Consider the following 26,668-nt stretch of genomic DNA (forward strand, 5'->3'; position numbering starts at 1 on the left):
ACTCCGGGCAGATTTAAATGAGGACCCCTGGGGTCTTGGGTATAAGATTATGGGGAAGAAACTGGGAGCCAGGATACGTACAACGGAACTAAGCTCGAGCGCAATGGATTACATCGTAAAACGACTCATGCCAAGTCACGAAATCAGAGATGGCATTGAGTGTCAAATTAACGCGCCAAAAGATCCTCCGCTATTCACCAGAAAGGAACTTAACTCAGCGGTAAGCAAACTCAAAAACAACAAAGGACCAGATCCGAATGGAGTAGCCGGAGAAGTCCTCAAGGAGATCCCAAAAATGCTAACCATAAGTCTTGCTAGACATGTACAACGCCTGTCTAAGAGATGGAATTTTCCCAGAAATCTGTAAGTAGCAGCTCGTGCTAATAAAGAAAGGGAAAAGGCAACCCGACAGCTGCTACAATAACAACAACAGCAACCCGAACCTCTGTGTATCGGCCATTATGTATGCTCGTCACAGCAGGCAAGCTCCTTGAATCACTGATCAAGTCTCGACTGATTGCAGCTATTTATAAAACACTGGAGTACTATCAGCGAGACAGCACGGTCTTAGACGCGGAAAGTTCACAATAGGAACAATCGAAACTGTTATAAACAGCGTAGGAGCAACGCAAAAGGGCGGTATTCAATGCAGAAGCGTAGTCCTCCTTGCCACCTTAGATGTAAGGAACGCTTATCATTTCCATTCGGCCACATGACCCAGCCATCGAAGCCGCAGGATCTTTATTCGCTGCGCTATGTCTATGTCGTCGTGTGGTATACAACTCATTTTTGCATCGACTTCAATATTCGCCGTCACCAACGTGCAAAGGTCGAGAAATCGTTCACAGAATCTTTCTCTCCAACACTCCAAGCGACGCTTCATCGAATCTTGTCATCGCCCATGTTTCTGCGCCATCCGTTAGGACGGGCATGATGAGAGCCTTGTAGAGTGTTAGTTTTGTTCGTCCAGAAAGGACTTTACTACTCAACTGCCTACTTAGTCTAAAGTAGCACTTGTTGGCAAGAGAGATTCTACGTTGGATTCCAAGGCTGACATTGTTATCGGTGTTGAATTTAATCAGAATTAATTAAAAAGCTTTGTGGAAGTGCTAATTTAAAGGAGCTCAAAATTCCCATTCATTTTTGATAATTTTATATACAATATAATATTAAAACGTAGAATACAAAATACAAACTTTGGCACTTAACCCATTGATTTTTTTGTGCTGAGCACAACCTCACTAACCTACATAGTTTGCCGTGCACAGTCATCTTAAGCCTGTCTGTCGTTAAGTGCCACAAATCGATACTTAACGCATACATATGCAAATATTCTTACGATAGCTAGGCTGAGTAGACAAATTTACTTAGTTAAATAATTAGCAACGCATTAACTCTTCTGCACTTTGAAGCACTTACTTACATCCGCTAAAATTAACTACCCTGTAGGGAAATCTACCTGTACAATCACTTCCTTTTTCTTCCTTCGGTTCTTCTCACTTTTTTTCCTTTGTATGGTTTCACAATGGCTGAATTCTGATTCTTTGTTAAAGTGAGCTCTGCACATGACCAAGCACTTTCTCTAACTTAAGCCTAAGAAGTGTAAATTGTCCTCCACTGCCCACAAACACTTAACCCTGCCCAACCCTTTCTCTTCCGTCCTATCGTCCTTTTCCTTCACCTCTTTTCCCCATCTTGCAATGGTATAACAAAGGATGAACCAAACTCTTTCGTCCAAGTGTGCCCACTCTCTGGGTAATCATCACTACCTAACCTAACCTCCATTGCCTACTCATTTGCCGACAGTTCAAAAATTGAATAAATGCGGGAAATTAGATCTAGAACTAGTGCCAAATTGAATAGAACCTGCATAACTCCAAACCTCTAAGCCATTAGCACTACCATTAGTCGATAGAGAAAAGTTCACTCCCATCTTATCAGTTACTATTTTTTTGTATATCCTTCTTCAAATTATGCGCTCGGGCGCATAGAGCCTCAACAAGACTCTTCTACTACGGTTCTGAGATGTTGTTTTCGCGCCAACCCATGTGATGTCAACATCTACTAGTTCGCACAACATCGGCCTTAGCCAAGTGCGCTTTCTCCGATCGCGACCTCTGCCTTCTTGCGGGTTCCAGTCCAATGCCATTCTCGTGATGCTATCTGGTGGTTTTCTCAATGTTTGACCTATCCATTTATTCCTCATTCGTCGGCCAGAATATTCTGCAGTTGATGCGGGGGCATTTGTTAGCGAAAGATTGCAGCCTCTGTGTGATGGTGTTAGAGACTAGCCTTGTTTCTTTTCCGTCCAACAATATTGGCTTTCCGCATGAGCTGAATATTCGCAGTTTAGCTCCCGCCCATACTGTATGCATTCTCCCGAACGCTTCCCCGGCTTTATTTAGCCAGCCGCCTGTCGTGATACTGCAGCCGCCTGTCGAGGTAGCAAAAGCTTTCGACAAATTCAGCCGGTCACCCGTCATTATATTGTCTTGGTTTATTGTGTTTGACTCCCATGGCCTTGGTCTTGGCGATGTTGACCTCCAGTCCGACAGTGCGTGCTAGCGTGTCTAGTTTGTCTACCTTCGCTTGCATGTCAGAGAGTTTGTGAGAGAGGAGGCAGATATCATCGGCGAAGTCCAGGTTCTCAAGATATCTGGTGAAAGTCCATACGGTTACCACTAATTGACCCTGCACCTCATTACGTCGTTTAGGACGATGGCGAAGAGAAGGGGCGACACGGAAAAACCTTGTCTTACGTCTACGATGGTGGTGAATGAGTATCTGATAGTTCCGTTGTAGAGCACTGCCAGTCCAAAATTCTCGTAAAGGGTTTCGATTAGGCGGACTATCTTTGCGAGTACTCCCTTTACACTCAGCGCCAGCCATATTGAGCGAAAACAACAGCCCAGGACCATGTACGATGCAAAAGACTTGTCAAAGCTCTATACACCCGAGCGGAATGAAGAAGAAAAGAAAAAAAATTGAAGTACTTGAATCTAAAGATCAGGAACGGAATAACTTTCAACCGCTCATACTATGTATTTTGGCATCAGCTGGTTTCAATTGAAAAAACCAAACTTTGCAATAGAACATAAAGCATAAATGTGGACGATGTCAAACAAAGCAGAAGGAGGGCAACGATTAGTCCCGATTTACACAGGGAAACATTTAGAAGGCAAACATTTTTTTCGTTGGAGAAGGACTGATTGGAAAGATAGAGGGGTTTTTTTCCGTACTCGCGACACACTTTAGCTTCTTATTCGTATTGTCAAACTTAAAAAAGTAAACGTCAAAAGCACCGAATGCCGCCGAAAACAATTTTGCCCGTGTAATCGTGAATGAAACAGCAAAATAGAATTTCCAGATTTCCCTATGTGTAAACCGAGACTTATTGAAGGACATGAAATATTGAAAAGTTCAACAATTATAATACATTTCGATGATGATGCCCCAATGAAAACATCCCCCGCTGAGGTTCCCATGGCCGAAAAACTTATTCAAGAGCAGGTTCTTGCATGCTTAAGCAAATTCTTAAGCCTCTCTTTGCTTGCACTTGGCATATTCAAATTTATGCCTACAGAGTGAGCCAACTAACGTTTTTGTTTTAATCTCGGCCAAACCAGCAGGCCCTTGTAAAGAAACATACGAAGAAGAAGATGTTTGCTTGTACGGAAGTGGGCACATCAATAAAATATCTCGAGATACAAACAAGTACACGCAAGTTATCTACTTAACATTTCTATGCTCTCACTGAGGTAATCGTCGACTATCTAAGTGCTTGCTTGCCTAAGCAAGTAAGTGTCTGAATGAATGAGTGTGACTGGCAGACTGCTTCACTGCTGTGCATATCGGGCCTACGCAACTACAACTACTACCCTGTTTGGCTTTCTTCTTGTTTGCAAGAATGCTTCATATCTCTATATGCGTCCAGCTGTGTATCGTTTATTCAACCATAGAGGCACATGCACATGCACTCATCAGCACACACACACACACACACACCATATCCAGCTCGCCTTGGGTGCGTAACTGTCTTCTCTGCCTCTCTCTCTCGAGTAGGCGTCGTTCCACATATTCTTGTGCTACCGCAATAGCATGTGGTTAATTCAATAGCTATCATCATCTAAACTAGGTAAATGCGGACGTAGACAAACATTTATTTACTTATACTTACATACATATAGAGAATTGTATGTTATGTTTGTGGATACCTCGACTGTTTGTGTTGCGCTCTGTTCGTGTTGGAATGACATCAATTTCAAATTGAGATAATAATATTTTTCCTTACTCATCCACACACACACACTATGGCCACTAGGCATTTCCTTGATGGTGCTCTAACACGCAATATTCTCCGGTTTCAGCTACTGTCTTGATGATGCTCATTTCGCGACAAATGTCAATGCCTACCTTCCCCCATCTAACGCCTGTAACTTTCCCCATCTTCGATTGTACCGAATACAAATACAAATGTGTGTGAGCGAATATGCCGTTTGGTTTTGTGTGTGCGTATGTTTATGTAAATACAAGCAAGTGCTTGGGTGAGAAGTCTGACATTTGGAGTGAAAAGCGCAAAAGTCATTAAATAAATTGGTGGTTATCTGCTTTGCGATATGCTTTGATGGGAATTTTGTAGTGATAAAAAAAGCATTTAAAACTGTGTTATTATGAGATATGCCAAATAGGCAACGTGAATGAGATTACAATGATCCTAAAAACCAATTATCAACATACAGTGGAAAATTCGACGAGCCCAATTTTTGTATGTGCTCGGATAAATATAGGGTTTTTCGATAGAGGAATACTAATATGTAAGAGGATATAGTAGAATAAGTTTGCATAGCCCATTTAGAAAAATTTCGGCACTACTAATGGAGAAGGGGAAATTCGATATAATGTGAGCTGAGGGATTCCCCGCTACTGTGAAAGACGTGGGGTCTACAGATTTGTTTAATCTTGAACTGAAGTTGTAATAATTTCGTTTTTTAAGGGGTTATATACAGTTAGAATTTTCAAAAAATCGATTTTTTTATACGTTTTTTTCTTAATGTACATATTTTTAAGAATACACACAGAAAATTTAATATCGTTCCGGCGAATATTTTCGAAGTTGCACGCAAATTTGAAAAGGCGTTTCAGAGTGCTAGAAAGTATCAGGTCAGTCCATAAGTTCGTGCGTATTTTACCCATAATTTAACTTTTGTACGATTTTTGCATACAAAAAATTATTCGCGGAATATAACGGAACTATTTATTTTTCTTTGATATATTGTGCATTCAACAAGTGATTTCAATCGCGGATAGAAGCACGCGTTGTTAAAAAATAAAATGGAATCTTCGAACGCGTATAAGAGGCATATTTTGTATTTTTTTTATAAAAGTGGTAAAAATGCAACAGCTGCTGCTGCAGAAATAAACATTGTTCACGGAGAGGATACCGTGAGTGTAAGAACTGCGCAAAAGTGGTTTTCAAAATTCCGAACTGATAACTGCGACGTGGAGGATGCCTCGCGCGCTGGTCGTCCTGAAATCTTTAACTCCGACGCCTTGCTCGAACTCGTGGAGGCTGAGCGAAATTTGACAGTCCTTATTACAGTTCAGAGGTTAAATTAATCGCATGGAACAGTTCACAGGCACCTGGTTCAGTTGGGAAGGGTTTCAAAGCTGGGGAAATGGGTTTCGCATAGACTTTCCGTCGCCAATCTTCAGCAGAGACTGAATGTGTGTTCTCAGCTGCTGCAACGGCTTGAAAATGAAAGTTTTTTGAGCCGTATCGTTACTGGTGATGAAAAATGGGTCCTTTACAATAATCCTGTTTGTAATGGTTAGATAACGATGAAACACCAGAACCGACCCCTAGAGATGGCCTTCACCCCAAGAAGATTCTCCTATCTATTTGGTGGGATATTGTAATTGTTTATTATGAACTTCTGGAACCGAACCAGACAATAACTGCTGATTATTATTCCTATCAGCTATCAAACCTGAATGAGGCACTCAACAAAAATCGACCGTCTTTAGTGAATAGACGCAAAGTTTTGTTTCACCACGACAACGCAAGACCTCATACCGCAAGGCAAACATTAGGGAAGCTGAACGAGCTCGGATGGGAGCTAATGCCGCACCCACCATACTGTCCTGATATTGCACCTTGTGATTATCACCTTTTCGGGGACTTCAATCCCATATAAGTAACAAAAACTACTCCTCAATAGAAGCTATAAAAAGGGATATCGAAGCGTATTTTGGCTCCAAGGACAAACAATTTTTTGAGCAGGGAATTAAAAATTTGCCTAAACGTTGGGAAGACATTGTAAATAATGAAGGAAAATATATTATTGATTAATAAATACTTTAAACATCTTTTTGATTAATTTTAAAACCACCTTTAAAAACGCACAAGCTTATGGGGTGACCTGATACAAGGCGCGTTTTTCTCAAAATGGTGTTTTCAAAGTCGGTGACCAATATTACTCGAAAACGGCTCAACCGATTAGTCTTAAATTTTACCACGAGCTTTTTAAATATATTTTTTAGTAACTAATACAAGATTTTTTTTTCACCGATGAATATATTTTAAGTCCGAAATTTTGGTCAAAAATCGAATTTTTTTAGAGATTTTTTTTTTGTCAAAAAAATTTATTTTGTTTATTCCTTCGATTAATTACTAGATTTCACATTACTTCAACTAAATCAGTTTGTTTTTTAAATTTCAGAGGATCGAGTTCAGAGATAAAGTGGTCAATGCAAACTGGGTCACACTAAATACATAGCATAACCTTCGCAGCGTGAATATTCGGCCGAGGCGACGACGTAGAAGCATGACCGGGCAGTCCCCATGACTTTATTTTCTTTGGATTGCTTTAATGAATCAATTTTTCACCACCCGTCACGATGTGATGAAGATAACCCTTCCTTTTTTGCCGCTGTAGCAGTTGCTCACAGGCGAAAAAACGACGTTCAACATCCCCTCGTTTTAGTTCATAAGGAACCGAAGGCCCCTGTTTCTGAATTATTCCCAATGCATGCAATAGCTTGGAAATGGATTGGCGGGTAACTCCTAATACTGAAGCAAGCTCTTCTTGCGTTTGACACGGATCCTCATTGAGCAATGCCTCCAGCCTCCAATTCAGCGTCTTCGAAGGTTTTTGGCCTTCCTTCACGCGGACGGTCGTCAACATTAAAGTCACCGTCTTTGAAGCGACGGAACCAATCTCGGCACGTTGTTTCACTTAAAGCAGCATCCCCATAAACTTTGTGTAGCTCTCGATGCGCTTTAGCCGCCGTTTCTTTTTGGAATGAAAGAGGAGAAGCAACACTTCCCGCAAATGACGATTACTCGGCACAAAATTAGACATTTTCACAAAACCAAAAGTGTCGAAGCAGCTTGTATACCATATGTCTAAGCTTGGTTGATGACGTTTAGGTTATGTTAGAATCGACTAGCACATATTGCTGGCGGCATCTATTGACAAACAGCGAGAACTTAGTTGTGCACCTAATAAAATAACGAAAATTGAAATCGATTGGGAAATCTTTATTTTTGTGCACAACCATTTGTGGCATTTATTTTTTAAAGATAATCCCTTTGAAGTGCTGGCCGCAATTGCGGCGTAATTCTGCCATCTATAAACACCAATCTTAAAAGACTCGCTGGAGGGCTTCGGTCGGTATCTCGTGATTAACTCTAGTAATGTTGGCTTCTAATGCCTCAGTCGAAGCTGTTTTGTTTTAAAAGCATTTAGACTTTACAAATAAAAGTCTAAAGGTGGGATATCGCACGATCTTGGTGGCCAATTCACTGATCCGAGACGAGAGATAAATTTTTCACCGGAACGACTACGCAGTAAATCCATTGTTGCACGGACTGTATTGCAATAGCGCCATTACTGTTGTTGTCGGAACCAAATGTTGTGGAAATCATGAGCTTCAATTTCCCTTCAACCGGCATCAAAAAGTCGTTTAGTATAACTTGATAGAGTTTGCCATTCACTGTTACATTGGCGCTAGTCTCGCCTTTGAAGAAATATGGGCCGATGACTCCTCGAGCCCATAGGCCTAACCAAACGGTTGTTTCAATTGGATGTAATGGCTGTTCTTGAATGGCTCCGGATTACTCTCCAGCTCAAATATGGAAATTTGGTTATTGTCGTAACCATTAAACCGAAAAGGGGTCTCAACGCTGAACACCATAAGTTGGCCTGAGCGCCCGATGAACACTTTTCACAGAGCGTCGATTTTGGTAATACAATTCTACGATTTGTAAACGTTTTCGCATCGTATGGCTTTCCATGATGAAATGTCAATGAATACTCAAAAAAATTAAGTGTATTTAGTTTGACAGTAGTCACGCGTAACCTATCAAAAAAATCCTATTAAAAAAAGTTCCTCCAATCTGATCACCTTTTATAATATAATTTGCTATGGTTCCGCGAGTGAGCAAAGGGCCACGACGATTTTCCTCTATTTGAGTCTATCAGACGCATTCTCATTCAGCTCGCTTCAGCTTTTGTTGGTGTTCTTTCTCTCCGTTTCTAAACACCTCATCCAGGTCAGCGAGTGTCTACCGCTTCGTCGGATTCCTTGTGGATTTCAATAAAATACAGTGCGTGGGATGTCACTTGATTCACTCCTAACAACGTGTCCAAGCCAGCCCCAATTCCTCTTCAGAACTTCCGTTTGTATTGGACTTTGGTTGGTGCTACTCCACAGGCTGCTGTTTGGCATGGGGTTCGGCCAGCAAATTCGAAGCATTGCGCGTAGGCAGCGATTTGCAAAGGCCGCCTTGAATGCGATTTGCAAAGGCTACCTACAACACTCAAAAAAAAACTTCTTCGGTTCAAGTTAAAACGACTATTGAAATGAGGAAATATGGGAATGATTTGGCGCCTATGAAAAGGCATCCTCTTTTCAGTATCTGATATTTTCTCAAAATGAAGAAAAAATGTTTACATGCTTTCGAGAAAAACTTTCCCGATTTAAGGAATTTGTTTTTATATTTGTAATAAATTTTATGTTTGAAATAGATAATATTTTGCTAAAAGAAAATAAAAATATTACTCATTTCAGAGTAAAATTTGCTGGAATTAGGGAAACTGTTATTTTGTTTCTAGTAAAAATTTACTAAAAGAAAAATAGCTTTTTTCTCAATTTTAAAAAATCTACCTGAATTTTCAGATTATGAAATGTTTTAAATATTGAATAAAAATGCAAAAAATTTGGTTTTAGTTTTTTATTTTTGCATTTGTAAGCATTGAGAACATTGCACGTGTACATCCATTCCAATTATTTCTTATTTTAAGTCTTATTTTGTTTTTTCAAATCATTTAAAATTGCACAAATAGACTCATTTTTCTCGCGAGATTTCAAGGAAATGTTATAGAAATACTGCTGGACAAAAAGCCAAATGGTCCTACATTCGGGCGGATACTCAAAGTTAAGTACATGGAATGTTTTAAAACACACATCAATACACTTGATTAGGTTATCGAACTTATAAAATATATCGGCGAAATACACATAATATTCCTTGCAATAAAAATAATCCAATCCAATGGAACATATAATTGGCTGAATCGTACTTTTATCCATATAATTTGCATCTACCATTAATTTCAATTTTGACTGAAGTTCATTACTTGTCGGTGCCCACAGTAAGAAACTATTTCGTGAATCTGCAATAGTGTACTTGATGAAGTGTTTTTTTTTGTCTGTTTGCATGTTCTATATGTTCGGCCAGTTGGAATTAAGACAGAGTGTAGAAGATAAAAAATGACTAAGTCTTTTGCATCTGAAATTAGATTGTTAAAAAAAATGAGGGCTTAAGACATATTAAATACCAGCATTGATGCTTCCTTCTTTAAACTGCCTCCAAGTAGTTAAACTGTTTGAATCTTTAATGTAAATTTCTAGCAAAGGTGGAATCGCTTGGCAGAAGCTCTCCCATTTATCAAATAACAAATTTTGCTTTTCGGGGTACAGCTTCTTAAAATCCAGTTCTATCTAAGATAGGAATGAAGAACAATAAATTATTTTTTATGTAAATAAAACTCACGAATTATACCATTAAATGCCCAAAACTCTGCTTATACTGAGGCCATTCTTCTAAAATTGTATTTAAATTGGCATCTTTTTGTAGCATTTGTCGTCGCACAGCAAAAGTCGCTTCCCATTTTAGTTGAACTTCATCGAATGGTTCAACGTTATACTTTAACCATGATTTTTCTTGAATGCAATCTAAATGTAATTTTTTTATTAAATGAAGGTTACATTAAATGCAGATTATAATATTTAATAATCTCTCATTTAAAATTTAAATTAAACCAAAATATACTCATGAGTTAAGAAAGCCATATCGTCGTTGCGATTGCAAAACTGCATAAAACCAAAACGAATTGACCAAAGAAACTGAAGTTTCACGTACACTCTTTTGCAGAATTACTATTTGTATATTGATCTCTGTCATAATATTAATAAATTATAAGTTCAGTGAAAAAATTGAGCTATCCTTTTGTAAAAAATCAGTTTTCTCTTCCTTCACCACTTATGTAGTTTTGTATATTGGATATACGCGGTAATGCTTTCGCAACGACGATATATGTACCTATGTACATACATATATACCTGTTACGCAAGAATTAATCTCCGTTCCTTTTGTTGTTGGTTCTACATCTCTTTTGGAAATAAGACCATCCCGTCTAAGTTTCAATAATACACTGTGGTACTTAGCATACAGAGATCCACCTGGCTTTTTTCCTTTCTTATGAATGTATTGTAATATATATCCTGTGTAAATGAAATCGAGGTTAGAAAACTTTTTTTTAATAAAAATTTTAGGTTGTGATCAGACTTTAGATTCACTCGTAAATAAATCCACAATTTTATTGGCGAAAGCTTCAAATGTTTTAGGGTTTGGATGTACTTCAGCAGAAATAAAATAATTTGCAACTGTTGCAGCTAGAAGTTTCCTATACTTTGGAGTGAGACACTTTTTTTGCGCATAGTATTTCAGGATTTGTGATCCACCCGCCGACTTACTGAGTATTGCTTCAAAAGATTCCTTATATGAAGTACAGAAATGTATATTTAAAATAAATAAATAACTAAAGTAAAAGTAATAAAAAAAACATTTACCTCGCCACGATATCCACGATATTCATTTGCCAATAAAGCGCATGCCTCAGTGTGAATGGCTTGTGTTTTTATTCCCTAGTGAAGTAAAACGAAGATTATGAATTTTTGCATGCATATTTGTATGTGTGTATATGCACAAAATAACAAAATACCTGTTGCGCTTGCCAATTGAGCAGATTATGCTCAAAAATTACCCTTGGTCCAAACTGCGATGTGTCGATCAATGTATCCAAATGGCTTGGCTTTAGGAGCTTCAATGATTCCTTAGTTAGACCGCTTTCTATAATTGAAATGATTAGCAATAACTAAAATGAGCAAAACCAAATATCCATAAACTTACCAATAAACACGTTCAAAAACGGTTCGCTTTCCAACTCAATTAAAATTTCTATTAATTCATCCATTGCACGACAAAATATATAATCACGAAGAAAAAAAACAATCAACTACGTATGTTCGTAAAAGCAATGAGCATTCGATAAGATAATTGTAAGTAAAGTAAAAAATAACAAAGAAGAATGTAACATCAAAATGAGGACTACGGGTTTATGTTTCAAACACATTTATAGTCATTTAAAAGAAAAAATACTCAAAAGCGATAAAATTTAATGAATTTGGAAGAGTTCAAAATAAAGAATGGTTTTCTTTATTTTAGGGAGGGAATTTTTTCTGAGTGAAGTCTTGCATGTCTGTAACTGCAAACTTCCAAGTTTAAAGATCGACCATAAAATAGTTTGAAACCATTTGCGCAAAATAAAAAATAAAAGTCATGGATTTCTTTGTACTCAACTCTGAGGGCCTTTCAAGCAAGTAAAAATATATTTTAGTTTTCACTCATACATATGTATGTATGTATGTGTGTATGTCCACATACGATTTTTTTTATTTTAATTCAATTTCATTTATTCCGCTTCATCGCTCTTTCCTTGGTTATTCAATTGTTTTCTCTTTTATTTCTTTCTTGATGAAAATATATGAAAGCTTCCCCTCTTGCAAGTTGCTGCTGCAGTGTTGGTTATTTTTCATTTAATCTTTTATTTTATTTTTCATTTAATTTTTTGTTTTTTTTTTTTTGCTTTGGGTTTCTATATTTACTTATATTTGATTTGATTTGGTTTTCATTTCAATTTACTTACATATTCAATTACTTTTTTATTGGCACATCCGCCTGTCCCAGCCGTTTTTGATGTCCGCTTCGTTGCTATTGTCATTAGCAGAAAAGTGAGCAATCGATTATAGTTGGGGTTTGCATCATCGAAATCCCTTGTCAAATACTTTGATTACTAAGGATGAATGTTTTAATTTTGTTTGGCTTTGTTCTCTCTGTGCAAAAGTGCTGGTCTTTTTTCAAAACAGTTTCCTGTGGTTGATTTTACTTTGACCCAATTTTTTTCTATTTTTTTTTTTTTATTTTTGTCTGCACTTGACAGAATTGTACAATGTCAAGGGTGCATACACCCATTTTACACTTATACATCTCAAAACATACATACAGTGGCTTAAGCGCTTAATCGTACATACTCACTGTTCAAAATTAAAATAGAGTTTTGGTAATGTAATTTAATTAAATTTCGAAAAAAGCGTGTTTTTCATTTATTCAGAGTCTGCTTATTGGCGCACATAAATAGATTTTGCTTCAACATTTTTATACTGGGAAATGAAAATTAACAAAACCATGAAATTCATGTCCAAAAGAATAAACGTAGAAAATTGTATATCCTTGAAAGTTGATATACCTGTGATCAAAAAGTACCGGGAATAAAACAAAACAGAATTATATTTCAGGCAAATTTATTTAATCTCCTTCAAAATACGAAATCATCGAAAATCACTTTATTGTTTTTCAAAATATTCTCCCTGAAGATCTATACAATTTTGCATGCGTTTGAACCAATTGTCGAAGCAATTTGCCACTCTGAATGAGGTACCTCCAAAACATGCATTCTGAATACCGCAACCGCTTCTTCAGGTGTCGAAAAACGTTGACCTCTCAGTTTGCTTTTGCTCAAAAATGCAGTTGTTTGAGCCGATGTGTGAGAGCTCGCATTGTCCTGGTGAAGAGTGATCCGTCTTTGGCGATTGGTTTTCCTAATTTCTTGGACCACAACTGGCAAACAAATGGTTGTGTACCACTCAGAATTTACTGTTCTGCGTTGTTCTAGTGGTACGGTTGCGACATGTCCACTTTTTCCGAAAAAACAGGCGACCATTTGCTTGGAAGTGCTTCGTGCGCGAACAACTTTTGTTGGATTTGGCTCATCTTGAAACACCCATACAGTCGACTGCTGTTTACTTTCGGGCTCATACGAGTAAATCCATGATTCATCACCTGTCACGATGTCATAGACGTGTTTCGAAGCCCCGCGATCGTATTTTTTGAGCATTTCCTTCGACCAATCGACACGAGCCTTTTTTTGAGCGATTGACAAATTGTGTGTGATCCAACGCGAACAAATTTTTTTGACAGTAAAATGTTTTTGCAATATTGAATATATGCTGGTCCCACTAATGCCTAAGATTGTCTCAATCTCACGATAGGTCACATGACGATCTTGCAATATCAGTTCGCGCACAGCATCAATGGTTTTCGGAATAACAACTGATTTTGGACGACCTTCACGAAATTCGTCTTGGAGTGAACTTTGCCCACGATTGAATTCACCATACCATCGATAAACACTGGTCCTTGATGGAGCTTCATCTCCAAAAAATGAATTAAGTTCATCCATGCAATGTTGCTGAGTTAATCCACGTCGAAAGTTGTAAAAAATAATCGCACGAAAATGTTCATGATTTAATTTCATTTTTGGACCGAGATGAATCTTTTAAGTTACTGTAAACAACACACATAGCGCTGGTATTTCAAAAAGTTCTGAGTACGTAAAAGCCAAAAAATGTCAAACTTTCCGATACAGCTGTCAGTTGCAAGATTGCAACACCAGGGTTGCCAAATCCCGACATATAAAAGACACCCCTCGTATAACCCGTCTGAAGCAACACAAATGTGCCAACGTTTAACCTAGTCCATCATGCACCCCTGGTAGGCCGACGAAGGGATGGCCTTCAGCTCCTTCGTCGCATTTTCTTTTTGATCTCCTCTATCGACTGAAATCTCCTTCCACGAAGTGGTAACTTCAACTAGGGAAACAAGAAGAAGTCGCACGGGGCTATATCAGGTGAATACGGTGCTACCCGATCTCCGAAGATGTCTGAGTAGAACTTTTGTGGTGCCAAAGACCTCAAACCTGATTCGAGCGATGGCTGGGCAGACGCACAGGAAGTGGGGACAAAATGCACTGTCTGAGATGTCCACCTTTTCCATGTGCTTTGCTTATAGAAAGTAGCCCGTGATCGGTCCAACCAGCCTCCTACAGTCCCCTCTGCTTAGTGACAGGAGGAACTGCGACAGTCGATCGGACATAACAGGTAACAGCAATTTCGTTCTCTGCAACCTCTCTCAGCCAGCCAAGCTCGCCTGTGGGATAGAGTAACTCGTTTGCTAACCGTGGCTTTGATGGCCGCAGAAGGGAGTGGCAAAACGGGCTCCGGGCCAAAGAAGTTGGCCTCAGAGCCCATCTTACCTAAGGAGTCAGAGGTCTCGTTTCCCACGATAACCACGTGTCCCGGAACCCATGTTAGCATCAGACTGTTATGTCTACCGACATAGTTCAGCTTGGATTTACAGGACTCGACTACCATTGAAGTGTTTTGGGGACTGTCTAAGGCCATGAGTGCAGCTTGGCTGTCACTGCATGCCCATATAGACCTGCCTCTGCATCGGTGTTCCACAACAAAGTTCATCGCTTCTTGAACAGCATACACCTCCGCTTGAAACACAGATGTATGCATTCCAAGAGCAAAGTGCAGTTTCGCCCCGCTGGATTCTTTGTAGACCCCAGAGCCGGAGCCGTGCTCGGTCCAAGATCCATCCGTGAAAATGTGCAAATAGTGTTTGCCGGGCTCATTTTCTGAGTTTAGCCACAGTTGAGGTTCTTGCAGCACCACACTGCATCTCTTGTCAAACACGACTCTGGATGGCATGGAGTTAAGGGGCATGGCAAGGATCGTTGGATCGAACCCCTACCTACTCTGTTGTCCAATGCTGTGGGGTTGCGATGTACTGAGTATGGATAAAGTTCATATTCTTCCTCTTCCGGATCTCTTAATATTCATCATCTATCCTGTCTCGCTATTCTTTCCACTATAATCTATTCGGGTGTAATACAATGGTCGTCCTGACTGAGCACCATACTTAGGCACTGTGAACAACGAGTTTCAACGTGGCCGTCAATCGGTGCAGGACGAATTTTGTAAAAGTCGTCCAAAAATGGTTGTTGTACCAGGAAAAAACCGATGATATGTGTCAATTCATAAGGCAAGATCGTCATGCGACATATCGCGAGATAGAGGCATGCTTGAGCATTAGCGCGATCAACAAACATAACCTAAAATCGCTTGAACAAGAACGTTTGCTCCAGTTAGATATTGCATAATTAGACAATTGCTCAGAAACGGACTCATGTTGACGGCGGACCATTTTCTGTGCGTCTGCCCCACCTTCGCTCGAATTAGCCTTGAGGTCTTTGGCACTGATGTGTTAAGAAGCGAGTACCTTGGCTCCTTGGCACCACAAGATCTACTCTGATTTCTTCGGAGGTTGAGGAGATTTAAATAAATTAAAAAGGGAATCCGAGTGCAGTACAATGGATGTAATTGTATCTGTGTGATGCACCTGCTAGTCTGTCCCGACAAAAAAAAAATCACCTACAGCCTGAGTCTGATTCCATAAACGCCGCACAGCTACAGAGAAAATGCTATGCAGTGTCCTCATTCTCAGAACAGGATAGGAATTAGGGGTTGTCAATGATTTCTACAGGGTGGCTGATGAATTTTGCTACATTAAGAAACTCAAATAACTTTTTTTTTAGTGTATGGAATTCATTTATTTTTTTTTCAAGTTGAAGGTCATTAAATTTTATTAAATGTAGCTTAACTAGTTTTAAAAATAATTGAATTTAAATGCCTCCCATGCTCGTTGACACAAGTGCGGCATCTTAGTAAAAAGTTGTTCATTGCTGCTTTGAGAGTTGCGACAGGAATAGCCGCAATTGTTGCCCGAATGGATTGTTTTAGTTCATCCAAATTTGTTGGCTTTGTTTTATAAACTTCTTGTTTACATAAACCCCACAAGAAAAAGTCAGGTGCAGTAAGGTCAGGCGACCTGGGGGGCCAACGAAATTCGGAGTTTCTTGAAATCAGTTTATTGGGAAATTTTCGTCGCAACTCTGTCATAACAGTCTGGGCTATGTGAGACGTTGCCCCATCTTGTTGAAACCACACAGAGTTGAAAGGAATTCTCTTTCGGCGTAGTTCTGGATAGAAAAATTCTTTTAGCATTTTCAAATAACGGTCTCCAGTAACCGTAACGGTGTGACCATTTTCTTCAAAAAAATAAGGCCCGACAATACAGCGTGAAGAAACCGCACACCACACTGTCACGCGAAGAGGATGCAATTCCGTCTCGTGGAGTATCTGTGGGTAAGAAGTACTCCATATTCGACAATTTTGTTTGTTCACATTGCCGTTTAAATCGAAATGGGCCTCATCAGACATGAAAAGGCAGTTTAACATGTTTTGGTCTTCTTCCACCATTTGCAGGATCTTCTGGCAAAATTCCAAGCGAATCGGCAAGTCTGCTGCATTCAGTTTGTTAAACATTTGAATTTTGTAGGGAAATAAGTCGAAATCTTTGTGCATTATTGTTTGCAAAGACTGTCGGCTGACACCAAGTTGAGCAGATAAGCTTCTTGTTGAAACCCTTGGATTGCTTTGTATAGCTGCAGCTACAGCAGCGATCGTTTCCTCCGTCCGAACTGGTGGGTTTCGATGATAAGGCCTTCTTGCGACTGTTCCTTGCTCAGCAAAATTATTCACCAGTCTCATTATGGTCCATCTGCTCGGGGGATCGCCGCCAAACATCCGCCTGTACTCTCTCTGTACCAAAACTACGGACTCCAGTGCGTGATAGCGGCGGACTATCCAAATTCTTGTTTGCGTGTCCCAGTTATCCATTTTAATAAATTTTAAAGATCAATCTGCAAATTAAAACAAAAATGGAACAGATAACTTAAAAAGGAAAAAAGTTATTAAATTTTTTTTTGGTAGCGGCTTTCATCAGCCACCCTGTATATTACCACTAAGCTGACTACAAGCGTTGTGCGCGGTGATTACACCCACCACTGCTCTCAGGCCCTTTCTACCAAGTTTTGGGAGACTTGTCGCTAATTTCCTATTTGGTTCTTTCACAAATCACTTGACAACTCTGCAGGAGCCTAACTCAGATCAACTTCTTCTACGGGTAGACCTCATGACGTCGTCCATCCATAGTTGAATCGCTGCAGAATTGACTGCTATCTATATTATCTTGATCTCTATCTAGGGTCTCTCTCTTCCTACCAAAGCTAACGTAAGGCACCAAATTGTCCGCTGGCATCGAGAACAGTGAGCTCCATTCCGACCACTGCTGACATATCTGACAGTGGTCAGTGTGTTCTTCGTTTCACCAGACTACATTTAAATTGAGCCTTTACGACCCCTTCATCGCTTCCTTCGGAATTTGAAGATTTTGATTGCACTACAGTCAGAACTCAGAAATTTGTTTATATGTAAGTATGTTTATGTGTACTCGTACAAACAGCGAAATTAGTATTACTGCTCTATTTACCACTCATGAACTTGTTTGCCTGTGCTACTCGCTATGTATGCATGTATTTGTATGTATACTTTGCCATTGTTACTATTGTTCTAAATTTAAAACGGAAACTCTCTATTCAGTCATTTTATTGCTCAACATTTAACGAGCCCGCAACATTGTTAAGTTGCAGAAAGAGGCAATTGCTTCGTGACTAACACAACCTGACACACGCACACGTGCGCTAGAAATGCTGCAGGACACAAAACTCAACCGACTGCCCGGTCCCCAAAGCAATCTTTAATCGTTCTGGTAATTGCAGAGCCATTCTTTCCGATGTCTCACGTAAAATGCGTTTGGTGTGACATTTTGAGATAACTGCCTTAGATTTAAAGATGTAAAAGGTGGACAGTGGACTGGCTTCTTATTATGTCATTTGCTATTTTGACACTGGCAGTTATTTCGTGCTCAGCAAAGTGGCAGAAACTCAGTGGCATACCTACGCGTTGGATCACTTTAATATTTCTTCCTTCTCCAATGAAACAATAAGTTTTTATAGACAAATTCCCTTGTATACATACATATAAAAGTAAAAAAACTTTAGAAAAATTTATTGAGTATTGAGAGGACCTATTTTGGCAAAGCATTAAAATTCGTCCGTTGTGATGCCATACAGACGGAAAAAAAATAACTGAGAAAAAAGAACCAAACAGGGAAAAGCAAGAAGAGCTTTGAATTGGAGAATGACGACCAACGGTGGCTAATTTACATTTATAATTACTCGTTTCAAGCTACTGATGAAATTCACCAGATTTATGATAAAGGGTGGTTAAATTTCAAGGGCTGATGTTGAATGTGAACCACACCCAAACGTCAACGACACGGTTGGACTTCTTCCTTTGGGGTTATTTGAAAGAAAAAGTGTGCGTCGATAAGCCAGCAACAATTTAAGAGCTAAAGGATGAGATAATTCGGCACATTAACGGCATACGATAGAACCTCAATTATGCCTCAGCGTCATCGAAAATTTGGACCATCGGATGGAGGTGTGCCGCTGAGGCCGCGGCGGCTATTTGGGCGATATTTTGTTTCATACGTAATTGAGCTATACCAGTATTATCACAATAGAAAGAAATGACAATCATTTCCTAAAAAAATTTTACTTTATTCAAAATCTACACCGGTCCTTGAAACTTAACCACCTTTTATAAGGCCATTCTCTAACTAATTTGGTCATACGGTATCCAGCTGTGGGGTATTGCAGTCAACTCAAATATCGAAAAAAAAAACAGAGACTTTAGTCTAAAGTACTCAGGATGATAATAAATTGCCCCGTGTGGTATGTCTCCAATGCCCAAAATATCGATGATTAAAGAGAAAATAAAAACACAGCAACCCGCTATCAAAAGAGATTATTCTTGCAGCCAAACACTCTCGCATAATGTCTGATGCGAGAAGAGAGTCACCATAAGAGACTTAAAAGAAAAACCAAGCTCGAATTACTCTATTGAACTTTTATTTTTGTTGTCGGTCGCACCACTGGCTGCATTCGCACAAGTTAAGCCCTAATCCCATGTCGATGGTCGTTCGTGTGCGGTCAGTTTTTTATGAAACTATTGCACGGTGTATGTTTCATACCATTTGTTTATGATAAAATATTAAGGCACCTTTTTGGTCCAGAAAAGTGAAATTGAAGAAAAACAAAAAACAAAAAAAAAGAAATCTTTTTTTCAATGACAAAAATAAAAAAATTGCTTCCCTTGACGTAACACATGCCACTGGCGTAACAGATTGGGCTGCTCAAGTACGTCTGAAAAACAGATTTGGTCTATTATTCATCAAGAATATGTCGCTATGGCGGGTAACAGATTTACAAAAGAAAAAAAACAATTGTTTTCCAGATATTTTATCTGTTTATTGGAAAAACAATAAAAGGATTTTTTTTCACGTTCTCGATCTTACAAAAAAAAAAATAGAAAAATTGATTATAAATTATAATTCAGCTACCCGCGAGATCCACAAGTCTACTCAATAACATATTAAAAATTCAAATCAATCGGTTCAGTACTTTTTGATAAATTACCAACGCCAACTCGGAAAAAATAGTTTCCAGAAAAATACGGTCAACGCGCTTATATTGGCGTGTTATTTTGATATTCAAAGAAAAATGCTATTTTTTTAACATAAATGATCGGGTGTTTATTTCATTGTAAAGAGGAGGATACGCCGTTAGGTTAGGTTAGGTTATGGTGGTAGTCGGTCTGCACGACCAACTCACTTAGACCTTACAGGTCCGTTGTGATACCACTGTGCTGCACGGGAACCTCATTTATCTTCCTTCGTGGAACCATTTCGTGGCTCTTATGAAGCGTAGTATTGATGCCAACCCCACGCCAGACAGTTCTGTAAGAGAATTAAAAAAGTATTTACCTAGACAACCTGCTCTGATTTTAGCTAGGGCTGGACAATTGCAAAGGAAGTGCTCAACTGTTTCTTCCTCTTCCTCATCTCTACAACTTCTGCAATATTCATGGGAGAAAACTCCTAGTCTCGAGGAATGCCTGCCAAATAGCCAGTGAGCGGTTAGACAAGCCACGACCTTCGAGATATTGTCTCTTGAGAGACTAAGCAATTCCTTTGTTCTTTTCTTGTTTATTTGCGGCCATAGTAGCCTAGCTGTTAGACACGTATCCTCATTTCTCCATGATCTATTGGCCTCTTGGATGAAGTGGTTTTTTATCATTAGTTTACTCGTGGCCATGGGTATTCCGATGGTACCTTTATCACTCAGCAGTTGGAGAGCAGTACCCTTTCTGGCTAGCTCATCTGCTTTACAGTTTCCCTCAATATCTCTATGTCCCGGAACCCAAATAAGGCTGACCTTGAATACGTCACTAATGTCATTTAGGGCTGCCCGGCATTCCTGTGCAACCTTCGATCTTAGTAAAGCCGCATTCATTGATTTGATGGCCGCCTGGCTATCCGAGAATATGTTTATAATCGTTTTTGTTACGGCGTGCGTATTTAGGTATATAGCCACTTCTTTTATAGCTAATACCTCTGCCTGATAGACGCTGCAGTAGTCTGGTAGTCGAACGGATAGTTCCAGTCCTAATTCCTTCGAGAAAACTCCGTAGCCAACCTTATCGTCTAGCTTGGAGCCATCTGTGTAAAAGTTTAATTCCCCCCTTCTCCATGGCCTTGTTGTATGCCACTCACTTCTTGATGGTATACTCGTCTTGAAGAGCCTTTCAAAGGTGAGTCTAGGGATAGAGTAGTCTATTTCTTGTTTATGACTATTCAGAGAGTGCAAAATGGAAGCGTGGCCAAAACACCGGTCTTTCCATAGCGCCATACTTTTTAGTCTGAGCGCCGAGGCGGCGGCGACGTGTTTTCCTACCAGATTTAGGGCAGGTAAGTTGATTAGCACTTCCAGCGCTTTGTTTGGAGTAGTCCTTAAAGCGCCAGAGATGCATAAAAAAGCTGTTCTTTGGACCTTACTCATGATTTTAGCGTAAGTCGCCTTTTGAGCAGATGGCCACCATACCAGTATTCCGTACATTAGGATTGGCCTAACTACCGAAGTATAGAGCCAGTGCGTAATACGGGGTGTTAGTCCCCATTTGATACCGACCGCTTTTTTGCAAGTGTATAATGCAACGTTGGCCTTCTTTACTCTTTCCTCAATATTAGATTTCCACGTAAGTTTCCTGTCTAATATGAGTCCTAGGTACTTGACATTCTCTTTCAAAGGAATCTCCACACCCTTAAAAATTAGCGGGGAGATTGCAGGGAGCCTATGTTTCTTTGTAAAGAGAATTATTTGAGTTTTTGAGGGGTTTATATCGAGTCCCCTGTTCTCAGTCCAGCTTCTAAGCGTGGCCATGTTAGAGCGCAGAATATCCATAAGGGTATTAGGATATTTGCCTTTAACGGCGATTGCTACGTCATCTGCGTAAGCTGTGACGTGGCAACCCCCTCTTTCCAGGGTCAGCAACAGGGAGTTTACTGCCAGGATCCAAAGAAGAGGGGAGAGGACTCCACCTTGCGGTGTGCCTCTGCAGACCTGTCTGCTTAGAGTAGTGCTTCCTAATTTAGCCGTTACCTTTCTTTTGATGAGTATATCTTCTATCAGGGCTACGACGTGTGGTTCAACTCCAAAATCTTCTAATGAATTTACTATGGCGTTTGCATTTATATTGTTGAAGGCGCCTTCTATGTCTACGAAAGCAACCAATGCAAACTCTTTGTCTGATAAGCTTTTTTCCACCAACCCGACGAGTGAGTGTAAGGCGGTTTCTATGGACTTCCCTTTAGTATAGGCGTGTTGCGCCGAAGAGAGCCTATTTAAAGGCACGACACTCCGTATGTATTCATCTATTATTCTCTCCAGGATCTTGAGAAGAAAAGACGTTAGACTAATGGGTCTGAAGTCTTTAGGGTTAGTGTGTGAGGACCTACCTGCCTTGGGTATGAAGGAGACTTTCGTCTCCCTCCATCCTAGCGGGATGTAGCCCATGTTAAGACAGCTTCTAATGACAATTTTGATAAACGGTAGTACAATGCCCCGTGATTGCTGTAGTTCAGCGGGGTAGATACCGTCCATTCCTGGCGATTTATAAGGACCAAAAGTATTAATAGCCCAATCGATTTTTGAGTGTGTAACTAAGAGATTTCCTAGGTCGGATTGCCTTTCATTATTGGCGGAATGGTTTTGTTCCACCGGCGTGTTACCTGGAAAGTGTGTGTCTAGAAGAAGACCTAACGATTCCTCACTTGACGTAGTCCATGTGTTCCCTTGACCTTGTAGGTAGCCTAGGTTGCATGGCGTCTTTGAGAGAATTTTTCTTAATCTGGCCGCTTCTGAAGTTTCTTCAATTTCTTTGCAATAATTTTGCCATGATTCACGCTGCGCAGTTCTAACTGCTTTTTTGTAGTTTTTCAATTCAGCCTTATAGGCTTGCCAGTCCTCTGACCTTCTCGTGGCCTTGGCCAGATTAAATAGTTTTCTATGGGATTCTCGTAGTGAGGTTAGCTGCTCGGACCACCAGGGTGGTTTAGACTTCCCTCTGGGTCGGACAACCGGACAGCTGGCTGCTAACGATCTGTTCATTGCTTTAGTTACCTGATTAACCAGTTTATCCAACTCCCCACGAGTAGTGGGGTTTTTGGGGGCTTTCTTTGGCAGTAAAGCTCTTAATTTTTTATTGTAAACTCCCCAGTCAGTTTTCCGTATATTCCTGAACTGGCTAACTTGGGGAGACCTAGTTTCGATTTCGAATTCAATATACCGATGGTCTGAGAACGAATTTTCGTTTGAAACTCGCCATCTTTTAATGTGGTTAGAGAACATGTCGGAAGCCAGGGTGATGTCCAAAACTTCCTCTCTGTTCATGGTAACAAAAGTCGGCTCTGAGCCTAAATTCAAAACACTAATTTTATTTTCTAAGATAAAGTCCAGTAGTGACTCACCTCTAGAGTTAGTGTCGCTGCTCCCCCACAGGGTATTGTGGGCATTTGCGTCGCAGGAGACAACCAAATTTTTGTTCTTCCGGGCTGCCTCTTGCACCAGAGTGCGGACTTCGTCCGGCGGAGCTTCTCTGTCATAGGCCATGTAGGCGGAGGCTAGCCAAAAACCGGTTTTCCCGAGCTCGATGCTTGCCGCCACCATGTCGCCGCTACTAAGCTGTGGAAGCAGGAAGATATTTATATTATTTTTAGCGAGGATGCAGCTACGAATCTTACCTCTGTGTTGTACGGCAATCATTTTAAATCCCTTCACTCCGAGGCCGCAGATTTTATTGCCGTATATCCACGGCTCTTGAATGAGGGCTATGTCAAGTCCACCGGCAGCCAAGCGGACGGAGAGATGCGCGGACGCAAGTTTGGAGTGGTGGAGATTAATTTGGATCAGCTTCATGAGAATCTGTCCGTTTCATCTCCACCATCGTGACCTCGACGTCCTCCTCTGAGATCTCCCCACCCTCAATGTCAGCGAGGAGATCATCTTCGTTAAAGAGCGGCCCCACACCGGTCAGCCTCTCCGAGTCGGTTGAGCATTGGCTGTTGGCCAACCCTTCTTCAGTATCGCTCCGCAAGCTGGCTTTGTCACTCTCCTCGTCTGAGTTCAAAGCTGGCTCGTCGCTGCGATAGATTCGAATGGTTGCGTCAACGAACCCGAACCTCACGACATTGTTTTTCTGCGCCAGTGGGCCGAGCGATTCTCCATTGAGGATGAGCATCACCTGTCGCCTACCTTCTACTGGCTCCTCTATTCTCCCTACCTTCCAATTATGTGTTGGCAGGTCTCTGTTGCAAGACTTGAACATCTCTTCAATTTTGTTTAGCTCTGCCGGCTTGGCTGGAATCCAAACTCGTGCTCGAGGCCTGCTTGGAATTTCATCCTTGCTGACCGCATCGAGTTTGGCACCCGGCCAAACCTCTCCTATCTTGTTTACGGCCAACCTGTAGAGCGTGGCTGACCTAGTGTCTTCGCAGGCGATGAGTTTTGCTCTACCTTGATACCAGCCTGCGTCATGACAAAGGGGAGGGGGTCCGGGGTGTTCCTCTAGGATCTGAAGGTACACTTCGGCGATAGCCTCCTCGATCCACCTCCATTTTTCCTTAGGAATCACTCCTTCCTCCTCTCCTTTGTCGATGACGGCCAGTATCTCACCGCCGCCTTTTACCACCTCACTGAAGGTTGGGTATTTTTGGCCACCTGCCTTCTGTCTTTTGGCGGCCCTTTCCATTGTCTGCTCTGCAGACCGTTGTCTTTTGGGAGTAGCACCCGCCGGTTTTCCCAAGTCGGATATTACTCCCTTTGCCCACTCTAGCGATTTAGCCTGGTCTTCGGTTAGCTGGTCTGTTGCTACCTCTCCTAGTCTAAATATGACCCTGCTGGCCGCCTTCTTTTCATAGTAGTTTAGCTTGGAGGGACGGACATGTTTAGCCAGCCCCCCCCGTTCTGCGCTTATGAACTGCCTAGAGGTACTAGGCCCTTCTATGGCAACCTGCCGGTTAATCCTAAAAGCAGGTGCCGACCCCCGTCCTCTATAAGAGGTTGAGGTGGGGTGGGGGTTATTTGACCTACGCAACGTTGCCCCCGCAGCTCCTGTCATTGACCGATTTGAGGCCGGTTTACCCAAGCCTCCTCGCCCCCCACTGCCTCCTGCAGTACTCGTACTGGGACCAGCCCTTTCGCTTATGCCCCCTCTAGCTCCTAAAAGCGGCGGTCTGACCACTGCCTTGCTCTCAGCTGTAGCAGTAGTCGAAGCCACCTTTGTTGGTTTTTTGGGAGGACCGACCTCCTTGTAAGAAATGTTATTTTTATTTTTGTTTGACATGTTCATTTTGGTCCCACGAGTGTCGGACAAGGGAGGTCCGCCTGTACAGAGGTCCGTGTGCACAGGTAAGGCTAGATAGAACCGGAGGTCGCCAGGTATCCGGAGCACTCCGTTCAAGACTGGGCTATTTTTGGTCTGGGTCCCCAGCCAGGCTGAACCTCGGCACGGGTCGTATAACACCTTGTTCCGACCCAGGGCAGAGCTTGGTCATCGTTCAAAAAGCAGCCCGAACCAAGGGAGTGAAGTGCATTCGCCCAATACTGGGATGTATTTAAGTGACAACACTATCATCCTTTGGTAAGGTCTGGTTAGTGATTCGACTAAGCCTCCGCACCACGGCAAGGTGTCTGCCATCGCGAAGGAGGATACGCCGTTAATAGTGGAAAATAACATCAGACAAATGATCACCACGACCACGCTTACAGGACAATATCCTTTTCATGAAACTTTCCATAACCGAATTGCAAATTGGCTGCCCTATGTCCTTGATAGCCTCACGAATTCCATCTTTGAGGTGTTGAATCGACCGTGAGCTGTTGGCGTAGACCATCTCTTTCACGTGACCCCAAAGAAAAAAGTCACAAGGGGTTAAATCACAAGATCTCCGTGGCCAATCGTGATCACCTCTTCGAGAGATAACACTGTCCGGAAACTTTTCCCGTAAAAGATCAGTGGTTTCGTTGCTTGTGTGACACTTAGCGCCGTCTTGTTGAAAATGAACGTTGTCCAGATCAATACCATCCAATTCCGGTCATAAAAAATCGTTAAACAGTAACACCTGTTATTGGAAAACCCTTAACTGGGGGTCGTACTCCAAACCGGCCTCGTTTAAAGGACTGTAACGTCTTAGCTATTATACAATGAATTTGAATATAAAAATTTGCAAATATATTTTTGAAAGTATAAACTATTACATGAAAAAATCGATTTTTTCGAAATTCTAGACCAGAAAAATTTTGAAAAAATCTCTTCGGATATGTTTAGTTAAAGCTTAGAAGTCCCCTCATGAATTTCCTGTTGGTGTTATATAAAGGGTGGTTAAATTTTAAAGGCCGATATTGAATGTGAACCACACCTCAACATTAAGTTTTTTTCTGCATTTCATTTGACATTTTTCAATTTCAGATTAATTCAATTTGAACCATGGAAAGATGCACATTCCAGCAACACGTTAAAGTTATTCTGGCTTATTATGAAAACAGGCGTTCAAATCAAAATGCAAATCGCGCACTTCGTGAAGAAAATAATCTTCAGTGACGAGTCACATTTTCACCTCAGTGGATTCGTCAATAAGCAGAATTGCCGTATGTGGGCGAATGATAATCCAAGAGTGATTGCCGAAAAACCAATGCACCCACAAAGAGGGACGTTTGGTGCGGTTTAAGGGCCGGCGGCATTATTGGGCCGTATTTTTTCCAAAACGAGGCCGGTCTGGCAGTTACTGTGAATAGTGTTTGCTATCGTGAGATGACAACGAACCTTTTATGGCCCGAAT

At 40.8% G+C, this 26,668-nt stretch overlaps 2 protein-coding genes and 1 long non-coding RNA gene across 3 annotated transcripts; all 3 read right to left on the minus strand.

Moving 5' to 3' along the window:
* Positions 1–9,834: 9,834 nt before the first annotated feature.
* On the minus strand, positions 9,835–11,004 carry LOC129237169 (uncharacterized). Its single transcript, XM_054871672.1, has 4 exons — positions 10,977–11,004; positions 10,627–10,788; positions 10,067–10,239; positions 9,835–10,005 (listed from the first exon to the last, which is right to left on the minus strand). The coding sequence occupies exons 1-4, from the start codon at positions 11,002–11,004 to the stop codon at positions 9,835–9,837; spliced, it is 534 nt and encodes a 177-aa protein (XP_054727647.1).
* Positions 11,005–11,149: 145 nt separating this feature from the next.
* On the minus strand, positions 11,150–11,503 carry LOC129239436 (uncharacterized). Its single transcript, XR_008581844.1, has 3 exons — positions 11,477–11,503; positions 11,289–11,416; positions 11,150–11,211 (listed from the first exon to the last, which is right to left on the minus strand). It is a non-coding gene; the product is annotated as an uncharacterized LOC129239436 (long non-coding RNA).
* Positions 11,504–23,727: 12,224 nt separating this feature from the next.
* Positions 23,728–24,579, minus strand: LOC129237170 (uncharacterized). Its single transcript, XM_054871673.1, has one exon. The coding sequence runs from the start codon at positions 24,577–24,579 to the stop codon at positions 23,728–23,730; it is 852 nt and encodes a 283-aa protein (XP_054727648.1).
* Positions 24,580–26,668: the final 2,089 nt, after the last annotated feature.

The sequence above is a fragment of the Anastrepha obliqua genome, chromosome 2 (assembly GCF_027943255.1).
Source record: "Anastrepha obliqua isolate idAnaObli1 chromosome 2, idAnaObli1_1.0, whole genome shotgun sequence".
NCBI classification, from domain to species: domain Eukaryota; kingdom Metazoa; phylum Arthropoda; class Insecta; order Diptera; family Tephritidae; genus Anastrepha; species Anastrepha obliqua.

What these genes read in the sequence shown, in the direction of transcription:
- LOC129237169 (XM_054871672.1), bottom strand. Translation starts at nt 11,004, where the DNA reads ATGCGCAAAAAAAGTGTCTCACTCCAAA. An exon ending in GATTAATTCTTGCGTAACAG is followed by an intron (nt 10,240 to 10,626) that starts GTATATATGTAT and finishes AATTACATTTAG; the next exon opens with ATTGCATTCAAGAAAAATCA. An exon ending in AGAGTTTTGGGCATTTAATG is followed by an intron (nt 10,006 to 10,066) that starts GTATAATTCGTG and finishes TTCCTATCTTAG; the next exon opens with ATAGAACTGGATTTTAAGAA.
- LOC129237170 (XM_054871673.1), bottom strand. Translation starts at nt 24,579, where the DNA reads ATGGAAAGGGCCGCCAAAAGACAGAAGGCAGGTGGCCAAAAATACCCA.